Source organism: Chanodichthys erythropterus, chromosome 18 (genome assembly GCF_024489055.1).
Source record: "Chanodichthys erythropterus isolate Z2021 chromosome 18, ASM2448905v1, whole genome shotgun sequence".
NCBI lineage: Eukaryota > Metazoa > Chordata > Actinopteri > Cypriniformes > Xenocyprididae > Chanodichthys > Chanodichthys erythropterus.
In genome coordinates this window covers 22,916,223-22,932,845 of record NC_090238.1, presented here as the reverse complement: position 1 = coordinate 22,932,845, position 16,623 = coordinate 22,916,223, and the positions used below count along the sequence as shown (strand labels likewise).

The following is a 16,623-nucleotide window of genomic DNA, read 5'->3' as shown; positions in this document are numbered from 1 at the left end:
TGCATCTATCTTTAACTTCAGTGCCATTCATCATAATCCCAATATCCCACCAGATCCGTTCTTCCGCTGTGATTGATTCAGCAGACCACTGCACCAACATTTTGAAATGAAGAATCTTTGACCCTGAAATCATGCTTGTCTCTTGTCTGGCCAGCATTTGAACCCACGGTCCTTTGTGAGTGACAGGATGACAGAGACTTACAGCACCTGCCCTAATGACACGTGTCATATATCTTCACTGTTGCGCCCAATACACAATCCCTCTCATAATAATAGCCCCTACCTCATCCATAATAGCAGGTTCAGTTCAGAAAGCTTTACGAGCAAGATATAACTATTTAATATAATAAAATCAGGAAGAATAGAGAAATAAAGAATGAAAGGGAAAAAATGGCATGATAACTTGCTAGGATTTTGAAATCATGCAATGCTTATTTTATTAAATCCTTTTAGCATTTTCTCTTTGTTTAGTGCATTAAAAGTATCTCTTACTGCAGGTTACACCCATAGGTCGCAATAAAAGACAAGGAAGACAAGTCTTTATAAGAGATTCATTTGAGTCATTTACTCAAGTGATTTGTTCAGGAACTTTTCTTTGCGAGTGAGCCATTGAATCACTCACTCAAGCGATTAATTAAAAAACACTGAATCATTCAGGAATGAAACAAGGGACTGTCTTTATGGGTAAGTCCTTTGAATCATTCATTCAAGTGATTCATTAATAAAAATGATAATTCATGGAATGAAACAAGTTAATGTCTTTATAAGCGAGTTATTTAACCATTCATATAGGCAATTTGTTTAAACACTTTCAGGAATGAAATGACACAATGTGTGTTCCTATGAGACATGCAACAAAGTTGATTCAACTTTATTTGGATCTTTTTTTCATTACCTGAAAGAAAATAGACAAAGTAACTGGCAATATTGTGTCTAAAATCTAAGTGACTTAATGTTAACTTCTTGTTTATTGAACTGTTGTGTAAAAGCAATATCATATTCGCAATAGTGCGTCTGGTCTCACCTCTGCCAATTTGGCTCTGTGGTATGGGATTATCACAGTTTTCTTTTTTTAAATTGAAGATATTTTGCCATACTATGTTGAGACTGAATTGTGAATAGTGTGATTTAATCAAGTGCTGCAGTCTTACTTTGGACTGAAGCTGAATCAGAATTATAGTTGTTCAGCTGCCTGCAGAGAGCTGTAAGGATGAGATTTCTTCTGTCATACACACTTCAGTAAGCCCTCCATCTTCTCTCTCTGCCCTGTTTTTGACAGGGGGTTTTATTCTTTATTTCCCCCCAAATTTTCTCTTTTAGCTTTTGCCTGCTGTTAAATAGTTAATCATGTGGGTTGGTGTTGACAGAGATAAGAGAGCAATGGCTTGTCCACAGGAGATGTTCTGTCAGTGAACACTTGAAAGCCAGATCTATGCCACAGCACAAAAGAGTTCTCTATCATCTGCAAGTGTGTGCAGAATCACACTTACTGAAATTCAGTGTCATGTGTCTCTTAAAGCAACAGTTACCCTCAAAATGTCTTTCTGTCCTTATTTACTCACCCTCATGTTGTTCAAACCCTACATGACATGAAACACAAAAGAAGAAATTTTGTAGAAATATGGCTAAAATAGAAATGACATGAAGGTGAGAAAACAAAATAACTGTAATTTTTAAGTCAACAGTTCCTTTAACCATAGGAGCAAATATTCATAATAGATGAGTAATGTCACAGTACCCAGCATTTACTTTGACAGAAAGCCCATTAACATCAACAAAACCCCTCTTACTCCAATATGAATGAAGCATCCTGTTTACAGACACCAAACTGAAATCATGGCTTCCTTTTTTCAGCATTTACATAATACATCTCTGACTGTCTTTTCTCTTTGCTGAGTGTTGTGTTGGCTGCTTTATACTGGCAGACACTGAGCTGGTTTGTGCTGTTCTCTAGCCTCTCATTCTTTTCATCTCTTGTTCATAATATTAGTGCTACAAGTCAAGCAGAATCTCGCCTGTGAAGACATGAACATTTTGTCAAGACTAAAGGTCTGTGCGGCAGAAGTTTACAGCTTTTATAGTTTGTGACTTGGAGAGCTGATGTCTCTACTTGAGAACACATAGTGGAAAGAGGCAGAGGAACAAAGAGCCAGAGAGAGAGGATTACACACAAACAATAATGTACAGTAGGAAACAGTATGAGAGACCGAGTCGTGCAGAGCGACGGAGAGAGAGAGAGAGAGAGAGAGAGAGTGAGAGAGAGAGAGGCTTTTAAGGTGGAAAGATGAAGCTAAAAGTTATTTTTGCATGAAGCCGTTGAATTTTTATGATTCTGCAAGCTGCTGTTTCTGTGATTGGTAAGTGAAAGAGAGAGAGCGGGATGTCTTTTGGCCTCTTTATTGAGTCTGTGAGAGAAACTCATTACCATTCATCAAATCAAATGAGACTCTCACTCTCATACGTGATAAATTCACCTCTTCTCTACATCATCACACTATCAAAATACACAGAAAAAAATATCTGTCACATATGTGCTGCTTTTTATTCAACTCACTGAGCCAATTTAAACAGATTATGATGGATATATATTATTGTTTGAAATATTTAAATTGTTACAATTTTTGACTATTTACTCTATGAGATCTATTTTAAACTGAAACTGTATCAGCAGCTTTTTTTATATAGAGATAAAGAACTAAAACTATGTTATTACTATCAATTATACAGGACTGTTTATCTGTTGAAAAGAAAAACAAACTATAGTCAAACCATCTACAGTGGACATATGTTTACAGAATCTCTTGCAGAATTTGTAAATGTGTTTATCATTTTACAAAAAAAAAAAAAATAGTTGATTTTTTTATCAACAATCATTTTAGCTTTGATCAAAAATACAGTAAAACAGCGGTAACACTTTATTTTAGGGTCTTTTAACTAGTTGCTTATTAGCATGCATATTACTAGAATATTGGCTGTTATTCATACTTATTAATACTTATTAAGCACATATTAATGCCTTAGGGACCGTTCACACAGAACGCGTCTTTGTGTCTAAAAGTGGTTTTAAAAAAAGTGCAGCATCGAACGAGTCTCGAGACGTGCCTTTGAGACGTGATGCAAAAACGACAATAACAGAAATAATAGAAATAGGCAAACTGCAGAATTTACAGATACAAGTTTTGACGGAAAAAAAGAAAATAAGATAATAATGAGCACCTCCTCCGCCATGTTTCCATTATACAAAACAGTTGTCATGCCAACTCGCAGCGCTTGCCCCGCCTCCGAGTTCTTCTGATTGGTCCACTTTTTTGGAACTGACATTGATGAGTGGCGCTGCGTGTAAAAGTGTAAAAATTCTTTTAACTTGACACGGCGTCTTAAAAACGCGGTGCTCATGTGCGAGGCGCTGCAAAAGACGCGGATTGGATTTCATTACAGCAGGACTGACAAAGGATGTCAAATCTGATTGGCAGAGGAAATACATATATGTATAACCTGTTATTAAATATGTATAACCTATTATTGTCTAAGTTGGAAACTGTTATAAAAGGTTTATCAAGGCCATCCATTAGTCTCTATTCCTGTTAAAAGCCTGTGAATTAATCTGCATTACATGTGCTATTTCAGGTATACTATGAATAGTATATCTAAAGCTTTTGTGGAGCTGTACTTCTGTCAGTAAATGATGAACAGACTGAACAATAGAAAAAGAAAAAAAAAACAGGTGGGAAGGACATTAAGCAGACACAGAAAAGAGAGAAAAATAATGACTATACTGCATACAGTATATGGTGTTACTGCATATTACGTGTTAGATAAATAAAGCACATTTCAGGTTTTGCCCTGCTTTTTCTCAAGCTAAGGCACAAGCGTCCTCTGAGACCCCTGAGGTCAGCTGTATGCCTTGTCACGATATGCTTACAGAGGTGGACAGAGACTCATTAAGGCTTTTTTTCCCTCCCAGATTCACCTGCAACCCCCGGTCAACCCATTGCCATGGGAACTGCTCAGGCAACTGTGCAGAGGTCACGGTTGGCTCGGCTAGACTCAAACACAATACACCGTGTTGCTCAAGAGACCCAATTTTAGCCTGACGTCACTCACAAAGATCAGGCATGAGATCATGTGTGTTGCTTTCACTTTGGCCTTATCTTTTAGCAGCATGTGCAGGACAGAAAGTGACAGTGCCTGCCTAGTCTGACTTGCTATTTGTTTTCGTCTGTCCTTCTCTCCCTCCCTTCACTTTCTAAAATGATTAAAGGGTTAGTTTACCCAAAAATGAAAATTCTGTCATTGACTACTCACCCTCATGTCGTTCCACACCTGTAAGACCTTCGTTCATCTTTGGAACACAAATTAAGATATTTTTGATAGAATCCGATGACTCAGTGAGGCCTGCATTGCCAGCAAGATTATTAACACTTTCAATGCCCATAAAGCTACTAAAGATGTATTTAAAACAGTTCATGTGACTACAGTGGTTCAACCTTAATGTTATGAAGTGACGAGAATACTTTTTGTGCACCAAAAACAAAAAAAACAAAACATAATAAAAACTTTATCCAACAATATCTAATGATTTTAAAACACTGCTTCATGAAGCTTCGAAGCTTAACGAATCATGTATCAAACTGCCAAAGTCATGTGATTTCAGTAAACGAGGCTTCGTTACATGAATGAAGTTCTTACAAGTGTGGAACTACATGAGGGTGAGTAATAAATGACAGAATTTTCAGTCCCACTTTATATTAAGTGACCTTAACTGCTATGTACTTACGTCAAAAAATAAGTACAATGTACTTATTGGGTTCATATTGAATTGCAAAACACTTTTGCTGCTATTGAGGTGGGATACAGGAAAGGTTAGGGAAAGCTTTGGTGGAATGGGTAGGTTTAAGGATAGGGGTAAGGTGTAAAGGATGGGTCAACAGTATAATTAAAAATGTAATTACAGAAATTAATTACAGATGTAATTTCATGCAGGTGTTTTAAATTATAAGTACAATGCAAAAACATGTATGTACACAATAGGTGCATTGTATCAAATGATTAATTAAAAATGTAAGTGCATAGTAGTTAAGGCCACTTAATATAAAGTGGGACAGAATTTTCATTTTTGGGTGAACTAACCCTTTAAGTTGCTGAATTAATCTAGTTCACTAAAAATGTCCTGCCTCTCACTGTCAATCTGAATAATGCATCAGAACTGAATTAATCCATTTAACATTACTGCCAATACGATATCACTAAACTATTCATTCAAATTTATTAAGTCAGTGGCTTGTCAAGTTTGTCAACCTTTTAGAGGTTTCTCTTCTCAGCACCTGCTCCCCACACGGAGATGTTGGGCTAAACTGCTCTGAGCAGGACTGGGAGCAGATCCATCTTGGGTAAGATGCTCGGCTTCCCATTCTGGATTACGCCATATGAGACAATTTAATGAAAAGAGAAGATTAAAAGAAAGTGAGCGGCAGAGACACAGATGGAATTGGTAAGAATGTGTGAGAGAGCGAGAGAGAGAGAGAGAGAGAGAGAGAGAATAGCATCTCCATCTTCATTATGGAGTTAGATTCCTCTCGACGTCTGGCTGAAAAATAACCTCCTCATTCCAAATATCTAATATACTAGACACATTTCTTTGCTCTATATCATGCATTGGTTTGTCAGGCGAAATTCTCAGTGTATCTGCACAGCTCAGTTCATATTGATTAGTCATTTGTGGGAATATATATACATATAAATATAGATACACTATAAATACACTATAAATATAGTGTTACTGTTGTGAAATTTGTGAGAAAAATGACTAAGAATGAATAAGAATTTTATCTTTTTGTTTTTTAAACAATTTTAATTTTTGTATTTTCAGCAATTTTAAGTGAAAATTTGATGGAATTTTTAGACTGTGAGTTGCATTTTATACTAACATGGCTATATGTTAATACATATAAAAAAGAGAGTGGAAAGATTAAACAGAAGGAAGAGTATCATGTGATGTGCAGAGTGCCTCTATATGGCTTCAGAGAGCCTTGAGGAGGAGACATCATTTTAAAAAGAGATCAGAGCAGAGGGTGCATATTCATGCTGATGGGCAACAGGACATGTGTGTGTTTATTAGCTGTCAGTGTAACGGACAGTAGGGGTGCTAATTGTGTGTGTGTGTGTGTATGCAAAGTCATTAGCTCTCTGTGTTACTTGCCAGAGGGAATGGTCGCGTTCAACTCACACACTCACTAATATCCAGGCAACAAGACTGGGATTCTTTGGTGTGTGATAGACCCGGCAGCCCTGCTAATGACCACAGCCGCACATGGCGCAAAGCACTTCCACTGCCCTGCGAGCATGTGCGTATGAGTGCTTGAGCATCAGAGAGATGAAAGAGAACTAGAGACAGACAGAGAGAGAAAGAAGCAATAGATTCATCAGCTCTGATGGCTACATTTGAATGTGTGTGTTGTTGTGAGATTTAATGAACTCTGAGCTATTTGTCAGTGTGTGTTAAAGTATCTTGGTCATGTTCCATATCAGTGTCTTCATGTCTAAAACACAGCAGGACCCATCATTCTGTCACTCTCTTTCTCAGTCCATCTGTCTGTCTTGCTCATCTTGCTTACAGTCCACTTATTTTCTCCTGTCAAGTTTTTTTTGTTTTTTTGGGAGTAGCTAATGATCCCAGAATACACTACACCAGAAAGGTGCTCTGTTCTTACCCAGACATATTTGACTTTTCTAAGAATGAATTTGACTATTTTTTCTTTCATCTCTATGCCCACGGTCAGTGTTTTGGTGGGTAACCTTAGCCCCTTTTGATAGATGATGCCATAATTACAAAATTATACAGGCAAAAAGCTGTATTAAAGACCATTCACAAATAATAACAAAAAGCTATGTATACTATGAAAAAAAAGGTATTACCATAAATAAAGTACCATCAACATTTATTTTCATCAACACAAATTTACCAACAACAAATAAAGTACTACCCTATCCCATCTTCGTGAAATAGACCGATGGTTCTAATATAGAGCCCAAGCAACTGGTTCAAACAATGTTTCCAGAACTGAACTCAAACTGAGCGCCCACGAAAAACAGACTGAATGTTCTTTTAAATAACTGCAACTGCACTAACTTTGAAATAAAGCCATTTAGATGAATAGGAATGCTAATGTATAGCTTGCTCCAGGTTTATTAGGCCACTTTGTTGCCATGGAACAGTGAAACATGTAACAGTCAGTTCTATTAAATAAATAATAATAAAAAAATTACAATGCATGTACCACAGATTAACTTTGCAAAAGAATCAGATGTTTGTGTGCATTTCCGGACAGATCATATGGAATAAAATAAAGACAATGGTAAGAATAGCAACAACAGTTTGGGTAAGAATAGCAACAACAAAATCGTTTGGCATTACGGCAAAAATCGGTGCAAAATCCTATGCTTGTCTATCCAGGATCTCCAGAGGGGGGGTTTAAAAACAAAGGACAGTCTCCAGAATGCCGTATAGTGTCCCAGTGGTGGTTCTATGTCATTTTAACTGTTGTGCTATTTGGGGGGTACTTACCTTTTTATACCTTAAATGTCCCATGCGCTAGTATAAAACACATGCAATGCCTTTTTCTGAACAAAGCGACAACCAAGATGAGAAAGCTTTGGGAAATCACTGCATTACAGGCCAGGTTTCCCCATAACATGCCAAATAGTGCTGTTAAAATAATCTTAACTTATGTCATTCATTATTTATAACTTCCACAAGATTTCCACTCACCCGCTTTACATCTTTTCCAAACGTCTCACTGTAACTGGTCCCCAGGACCTCAAACTGGACATGAGAGTTCGCTCCATTGCTTCGGAAGTCCATTAAACCAGTGAGCCCAGAAATCCGTCCCTGAAAAGAACAACAAATAAGACTTCTGTTCAGAAAGAAATTCATCATTCAAACCAGACTGGTTTTATTGAACACTATTGAACTGTACTAGGGTGAACTTAAGATAACTGAACCAGATCGAATTAAGTGTAAGTGAGATTAATTGTAAAGTGACTTTAGACCTTTTGGATGGTGTCCAGCATGGACCAGCCTCCGTTCCAGGGCTTGGTTGACTTCCTCATGCAGTTCAGACTGGCCATGCTATGCCACTTCCTGTCCTCTAACTTCCGGTAGAAGGCATTGGCCAACATCAGCACACTGTCGTACAGGTACAAACTAGACACCTAAGAGACACATACACCAAACAAATGTGATTATATTTGAAATATGTAATTTGTAATCTCACACAAGTTACACTTAACAACCTGACAATGCATATGATTATGTAAACATCTGGGATAGTTCTCCCAAAAACTAAAATTCTGTCATCATTTGCTCACCCTAATGAATTTTTTCACACTCCAGTCCAGTAGGTGGCGGATACAAAGCCACTTGAAGGTAAGCCTGCAACCTTAGCCGAAAAAAGCGTAATGCCTGCTAAGGCTGTGGTATACAGGGAAGGAGACAAGAGGCTGCTTTTTTAATGGATGTCAATGGAGGAGAGGCTTATTATTTAATGAATCAACAGCCTATCGGCTATTCTTTAACATATTTGCTCTTAAACATTCATTTTGAATTGATCTATTTTTAGAGTTTACACCAGAAAAAAAAATGCTAAGAAAACGCACAGACAATTGTGTGACAAGTATGATTCAGTTTACAGCAATTCTTATTCATTTCTATGGTATACGCAAACAGTGATTGACCGTCGCACAACTCTGAGTGAAATTCAATGACATCAAGGCTCTAATGTGATCCAAGTTAGGCGTTACACTTTCTCCAATGGTAGAGCCACGGACCCTCGTATCTCACAATAATATATCTGGCACATGTTAGCCTGCTTCTTCTGGCCTTTAATGGCATACCAACGTAAAAATGTGAATTTATGCCACCCACCAGACTGAAGTGTGAAGTGCTGGATGGCATAAAGGAAAGAAATAGAGGAGACAGCAATTTTACTATACAATTACTTAAATTTCAGGTTGTATTTCATCGAAACCAATCCAATACATATTACGTTTTTACATTTTCTACTTTTAAGTTCTTTAAAAGATAAATAATGACTACTGTTTGGAAAAACATAAGGATGAGTAAATGGTTACATTTTGGGGTGAACTTTCCCTTTACTGTATTCTTTTATCAGGTAAAGATTATAAATGGTCTAAGCACAACCCAATCAGCATACATTGATTTTTTTTTTTTTTTTTAAACATTACAGTTTATCCAATGTGCATATGTCTTGTGTGGATATCTGTTTAGTAATTTAAATATATCGTAAGCATGGCTTTTATAATAGTTATCAGGATTTTGTTGTATGTCAATGCACTCAGTCCCTAATAAGGGTGCATACATGCTAGAGTTTATGCCAGAGAACAATGTAAATCCATTGACTTCAAAGTTATAAAGGGATTGTGAAAGTGAAGTACTTCATCATGCAACCAAAGATACAAGCATCAAATGACCAATGAGAGTTCCCGTTCAGATTTCTGCTTGATTGCAAATTGATGGCTGTTTTCATACCCTCAAAACCATTCTTGTGCATTGTTTACTGTCAAACACTCTGTCAGTTTCTCCATTGTGTGGGCAGCCTTAATTTAAAAACACTTAAAAATGTAGCTGAATAGGGCTGAACGCTCAGACTACATACTAAAATTGTGAAAGACAGATTGGGTGTGTGAATGTGTCTGCTGACTGTCTCTTTGAGACAGAGAGCAAGAGGAAAAGAAAGAGCGCTGCAGGAGATTTTCGCATGACTCTGCCCCTGCAGAGAGCAGCTGTCGTGCTGAGCGACACCTGGAGAGAGAAAAGACACCCTAAACGACAGCGCTGTTATCGTCAAGGAGATGAGAGTATGGGGGCCGCACGGCCAAACTCAATGTCCCCTCAGACATGTGATCCTGACAAAACAACACACTTATGAGCAGATCAATGCGTAGAGAGAGGAAATGAAGGCGTGACTGAAAGAGGAAAGAGTGTAAGAGAGGGATGGGAGAAGTAAAAAATGTTAACATTTTTAAAAATTTTACAAATCCCATCCTACATTTATTCTCATTCAAGAACATCTGTCAAAATAGAAAAGGAAATTGCAATTCCCTTTTTAACGCTAACTTCAAAGAACTTTGGCCTCTGTATCACAATCTGTGATCAAAACATTTTACATTTCACATTTTCTGTTGTGAATCTGGCAAAAAAACTATTTTTTAACACTGCTTTTTTTTTTATGTACACAACATACAATAATGTTTTTTTTTTTGTGTATTGGAAAGGTTCCAAGGATGTTAAAGGTTCTTCGTGGAACCACAATAAAGAACCTTTATTTTTAAGAGTGCAGGCAGAGGCTAAACGGATGTACACAGTTGTGGCCAGAATTATTAGACCCCTTCATAAATATGATCAAAGATTACTCTAAAAATAAATCTGCATTGTTTATCCTTTTGAACTTTAATTCATAAAATTAGCAAAAATCTAACCTTTCATTGAAGGAAAAGAATTGAAAGTGGGGGGGAAATAACATTAAGAAATAAATGTTTTTCTCCAAAACACATTGCCCACAATTATTAACACCCCTAGAATTTTTTATGAGTAAAATATCTCTGAAGTATATTCCCATTCATATTTAAATTTTTTTAGCTCACCGGGGTGATCATGAACATGAAATTGGCCAGCCATGACTTCCTGTTCCACAGGAGTATAAACATGAGGAAACACAAAGGCCAAATTCCCTTAATCATTCATCACAATGAGAAAAAACAAAGAATATAGTTCTGATGTGTAGCAAATGATTGTCGAGCTTCACAAAATAGAAAGTGGCTGTAAGAAAATAGCTGAAGCATTGAAAATCCCCATTTCCACTATCAGGGCAATAATTGAGAAGTTCCAATCAACTAAAGATGTTACAAATCTGCCTGGAAGAGGACATGTGTCTAAATCATCCTAATGTGTGCTGAGGAGGAAAGTTTGAGTGGCCAAAGACTCTCGAAGGATCACAGCTGGAGAATTGCAGAGATTAGTTGAGTCTTGAATCTCAGAAAGCCTAAAAAAAAGTATCAAAAGCACCTACATCCCCACAAGTTGTTCGGGAGGGTTTCAAGAAAAATCCTCTGCTCTCATCCAGAAACAATCTCCAGCATATTCAGTTGTCAGACAAGACTGGAACTTCAAACAGGACAAGCTTCTATGGTCAGATGAAACTAAAACAAGAGCTTTTTGGCAGCAAACCCACCAGATGGGTTTGGTGCACACATGGGTAAAAAGTGCCCCATGCCCACGGTCAAATATACTGCTGGATCTTTAATGTTGTGGGCCTATTTTTGTGCTGGAGGTCCTGGACAACTTGTTCAGATACATGGTATCATGGATTCTATCAAATACCAACAGATAAAAAATCAAAACCTGACCACTTCTGCTAGAAATCTTATAATGGGCTGTGGTTGGATCATCCGTCGGGACAATGATCCAAAACAAACATCAAAACCAGCACAAAAATGGATCACTGAGCACAAAATGAAGCTTCTGCCATGGTCTTCCCAGTTCCCTGACCTGAACCATAACGAAATGAGTGGATTGAACTGAAGGAAGAAGCACCAACATGGAGCTGGGAATCTGAAGGATCTGGAGAGATTCTGTATGGAGGAATTGTCTCTGATCTCTTTCAGGTGTTCTCCACTCATCAGGCATTATAGAAGAAGACTCAGAGCTGTTATCTTGGCAAAAGGAGGTTGCAAAAAGAATTGAATAAAGGGTGCTAATAATTGTGGGCAACGTGTTTTGGAGAAAAACATTTCTTTCATAATGTTATTTCCCCCCCACTTTCAATTATTTTCCTCCAATGAAAGGTTAGATTTTTGCTAATTTTATAAATTAAAGATCAAAAGGATAAACAATGCAGATTTATTTTTAGAGTCATCTTTGATCATATTTATGAAGGGGTCTAAGAATTCTGGCCACAACTGTACGTAATGGTACGGACACTTTAAAATCAAATTAAAAATTGTTTCGTTTTACAGCAGATGCAATGAAGTTGTATACCAGTAAGCCAAGATCAAAGTGATCTCAAATGCACTTAATTCAGTCAAGCATAACTGTATACACATATAAAGCTGCAGGAGTACAGCTGTGACTGTTTTATTTCAGTTTATTACACGGTCAACTTACCACCAATGGTTTACTAAAATCTTAAGTGCCATATGTGGTATAAAGAAATGGAGAGTAATCCTTATTTGCTCTGCTGGAGTTGGCAACCTTATCCACAACCCTTCTCCCTCACACTGCATTCAGTTTTGTCAGGGTTTGCAGCTGAGGCATGATTTGTTTGCTCATGTAGAGTTATGTGAATGCAGAAAATGCTAATGAGCCCGTGAGAGAAGGTCACATGGTTTTGATCACTGATGCTCCTCATTCGTCCCCTAAGAAGTGGTGAAGAGACTTCAGAAGGCCCTGCCAGCTGTCCGATTAGTCAGACATATACTTGACATGGATTTAAGGGCTCAAAAGCCCTGTGAGGCTGTGGAATTATGAGTCAAAGCCAGCAAGTGTGAAAAATATTATCTGTTTTAATAGCCTACTACTGATATAGAGTGAAGACTCGCACAGTTACTAAGTAACAAATAACATGAATCGGTGACTTAACTGCTCTGTGTGCTTCGGTGTGACTGAGAGCAAGCTGGTATGATTCCTAACTCAGTTAAATGACTTGTTTTAAAACCAGCATGTTGCTCACTGAGAATTACTGATACCACAATGCATTCAACGCATTGAGAAGTGACTTTCTCTCCACTATCAAAGAGGTCTATAAGAAAGCTATCTGTTAGCATTTACATTCCTTTTAATGTCAGTTGCTTAGCTGGTGCAGACACAAGGAAGTACATGATTTTAAATCTGACCATTTTCTCATGGGCTTACTTTTGAATTATTCACAGGCTGATATTCACATATGTTATGTGACTAAACAGGTGCATGAAAATGACAAAGAATTATATAAAGAACAATAAATAAATTAATTATGGAAACACTTTACAATAAGGCTCATTAGTTAACTACATTAGTTAACATGAACTAATAATGAACTGCACTTATACATCATTTATTAATCTTTGTTAATGTTATTTCAACATTTACTAATACATTATTAAAATCTTGTTAACATTAGTTAATGCACTGTGAACTAACATAAACAATGAACAATTGTATTTTCATTAACTAACCTTAACAAAGATTAGTAAATACAGTAACAAATGTATTGCATGGTTAGTACATGTTAGTTAATACATTAACTAATGTTTAACCAATGAACCTAATTGCAAAGTGTTACCTTAATTATTTTTTTATATAAATTACACAACCGTTCAAAAGATTTTTTAAATATATTTTAAAATGTAATTTATTTATATGTAGGTAAAGCTGTATTTTCAGCATCATTACTCCAGTCTTCAGTGTCTCATGATCTTTCAGAAATCATTCTAATAAGCTGATTTGGTGCTCAAGAATCATTTCTTACTATTATCAATGTTGAAAACAGTTGTGCTACTTAATATTTTTGTGGAAATCTAGTTTTCCATTTACCAGTTTGAATTGTAATAGCGTCCCCTACTCTAAATTCACTCCCCACACTATATTTTGCATGTTTATGACATTTCCTAGCACTGTATTTCCTTGCATTTTCTTGTTTTGTCATATTACCTTGTCACCTTTGCTGTCTAATGTGAACTCTTTCTCCAACCATTTACATACAAACCATCTACATACAAACAAACAAACAAACAAACAAACATCCATAACAAATAAAAAGACACTACATGATCAAATGCAACCAGTCAATGTGTTACTTAATGTCTAGTAGTAATCATTTAAAGTATGGAACAATTTCAATGACACCAGCATTAAATCTGAATGAATAAAACAAAACAACAAAATTAAGACGTCAATTAGATGCAGAAAAGCATGGCACCCACAGAGCTTTTATTCAGTGTTGCGTGAACTGTCAGCATGGAGCGTGGAGACCAGTGGCCCGAGGGCTCAGAATCACAATGCTGCAACCTCTTGAGTTAATTAAAACAGCCATTCTGCCACAGCAAAGATCCAATCTCTCATTGTTTTCAACCTGCACTGTATGGTTAGCACTAATGGAGGCATCCCCTCGGCTCATAGCATCTCGCATATCTCCTCCTCTTTTCTTTAAAGGACTGATTTGTCCTTTTGTGGTGGTTCTTTGGCATTAACTGGTACGTAACCCTCTTTCTTCATGAATTATTGAGACACTGAGCCCCAGAGAAAAGACACATGGATTTGCCATCTGCTCTAAAAATGGGAAAATGGATTCTAAGACCCAAACAAGGTTTCCATAGAGCCAGAAACAGATACAGTGTTTTAATGTTGCGTAAGCGGGAATGGAATGTTTTCACAATTACAGTATACCTATGAAGTCCCTCCTTCAGAAATACGTAACGAGTTCTGATTGTGCCAGCGGTTCCTGTGCTGTGATTCGACAGCCGTCTGTGACGTAACAAGATAATATTTGTTAAAGGGTAAAAGCATCAGGGCACAGTGGCTGATCTGGATCAGTCATGCATAAACGTGTTTTGAATTAAGATTCTAGAAAAATTAAACGATACAACCAAGAAAATATACATGACAATTACTGTACTCATTATGCAGCATCACAGAACTGCAAATGCAAAGCTGTAATGAAGGGACAATTACAGAGAAGTTCAGACTTGAGCTACTAGAGCAAATCAATGCACTGAACTCCTTTGCTTCAATAAAGCAGCTGCCAAGTATCTTAAATGTACTATGGATACAATGTAACCTTTCGCAAAAGGCCACAGATTTGAAATTTCTTGTTGTAAATCATACCTCTTTCAGCAGCTCTATGCAAAAAAATTAATTTTTGTTGAGGATAGCTTTGCAGTCAGAACTTCAGGTCAACTCGAGAGATTGTCTGCGATTTGTTTTGTTTTTATATGCCGTTTAGGTTGCGGGTTTATCTGAAATAGATTATACTACAATAGGCCATCTGAGGCTGAGACTGCATTGAAGATTACCTGATTTGACCTTGACCTGCAAATCTCTTTCTGACGAATACGTATAAATTCCCTGCGCTCTTGAAAAGATACGCACCTCCAGAGACTGCAGGTATCCTTCCTGTGGGTCGCAAAGCAGCGAGGAGATACGATGATTGTTCCTCATGCAGCGGATGTTGGTGTCCCTCCACAGGGGGAAGATCTGCCGGATCACTGTCATCCGGCCCAGAGCGCTGTGGACAAGCTCCATGATCTCTGTGTCACTAACTTCCTACACTCAGAGAGAGAGAGAGAGAGATAGAGAGAGAGAAACACATTCACCATGTTATAGTGTGAAGACTGGCATATTAAAACCTACTGCCAGAAAAAAAACAACCAAACAAACATTTTAAACCCCTGGCTGAAGGACTGTTCCAGCAAATAGAAAACACTGCTTTAGTCCAAAAGCATTAAATATCCCCACTGAGAAAATAAGTTAAGTTCTGGTTTTTAGCTGATCTACAAGTGACTAAAACCTCTGTAAAACTTAGACTGGTTTATTTTTTTCTTCATTAATTAAAAACTTAGGCATCATACTTGCTGACTTACTACAGTAAATGGTTATAAAGAAAAACAATAATGCACAAAATGACAGTATCACACACTACCAGATTTTCAAGTCATTCCAAATACAACAAACTTGTACAGGAATGTGTCCCTCTTTGCTAGGAGATGTGTGACAAATGAAAACAATGTGCGTTTTAAAATCGGCTCAAAATCCCAAACACTGCATCAATACTTTTCTATAGTATGCAAAAAACAGTACAGCAGCAGAGTAGTATGACAGAATCTGTAGTATTTGAAAAACAGTAGGCAAAAAGTCCCTGGATATCCTAGATTTTTTTTTTTTTTTTAACCTTTTTTAACCTAAATGTACTATCCCATGAGGCCACCGGAGACAATTTATGAATGGTGAAGCTATGCAACTGATGCTCACACAACAGTAAAAATGTGGCGAATGTAGTACGTCTCAATTTCACTCGTACTACCCATATTCATACTATATAGGACATGATTTTTAAGGAGGTTAAATTCAAATGTAGTACATACTCAGTATGAGACAGCATGCAATGTTGGAAACTACACGTACACTATGCAATTTTCTGTGAAACCTGTTGACTGCACAAAATCTACAGACTGGCTCTGACTTCTGGCAACTAGTGTCAATCATAGCAAAAGCTGTTAAGTGTATTTCAGCCTTTAGAGTGTGTAAACATGCTAAAGTGTGCAGACTGAATAGCCATTTAAAACAAGGAGGCTTGTGCTGGTCAGCTTAGCAGGAAGTGTGTGGTCTTAATGCAGTGATTGTGAAAAAAAATGCAAAAGAAAAAGAAAACAAATTAAAAGAGCTTACATTGCTGCTTTGCAGGTCTTTTGGCTGGTTTTAGAGAGGTTTTGCAGCTGGTCAGGCTGGGAGGCTTGCTGTCCTTACAGCTACAGCTAGGCCATATTAAAACAGCCAAGACCAGTAAACCAGTTAAGGCTGATTTAAGCAGTTTTCTTCAACAGTGCTGGCAATGAATTTGGACCGTGATTTTT

At 37.2% G+C, this 16,623-nt stretch overlaps 1 protein-coding gene across 1 annotated transcript in view; it reads right to left on the bottom strand.

Annotated features, from left to right (window-relative positions):
• The window catches only part of grid1a (glutamate receptor, ionotropic, delta 1a), a 344,907-nt gene that overhangs the window by 27,538 nt on the left and 300,746 nt on the right, over positions 1–16,623 (bottom strand). The window contains exons 6-8 of the mRNA XM_067367779.1: positions 15,143–15,316; positions 8,050–8,211; positions 7,769–7,888 (exon numbers count right to left, since the gene is read on the bottom strand). Coding sequence (XP_067223880.1) covers positions 7,769–7,888; positions 8,050–8,211; positions 15,143–15,316 — 456 coding nt within the window. The remainder of the gene's footprint in view (positions 1–7,768; positions 7,889–8,049; positions 8,212–15,142; positions 15,317–16,623) is intronic.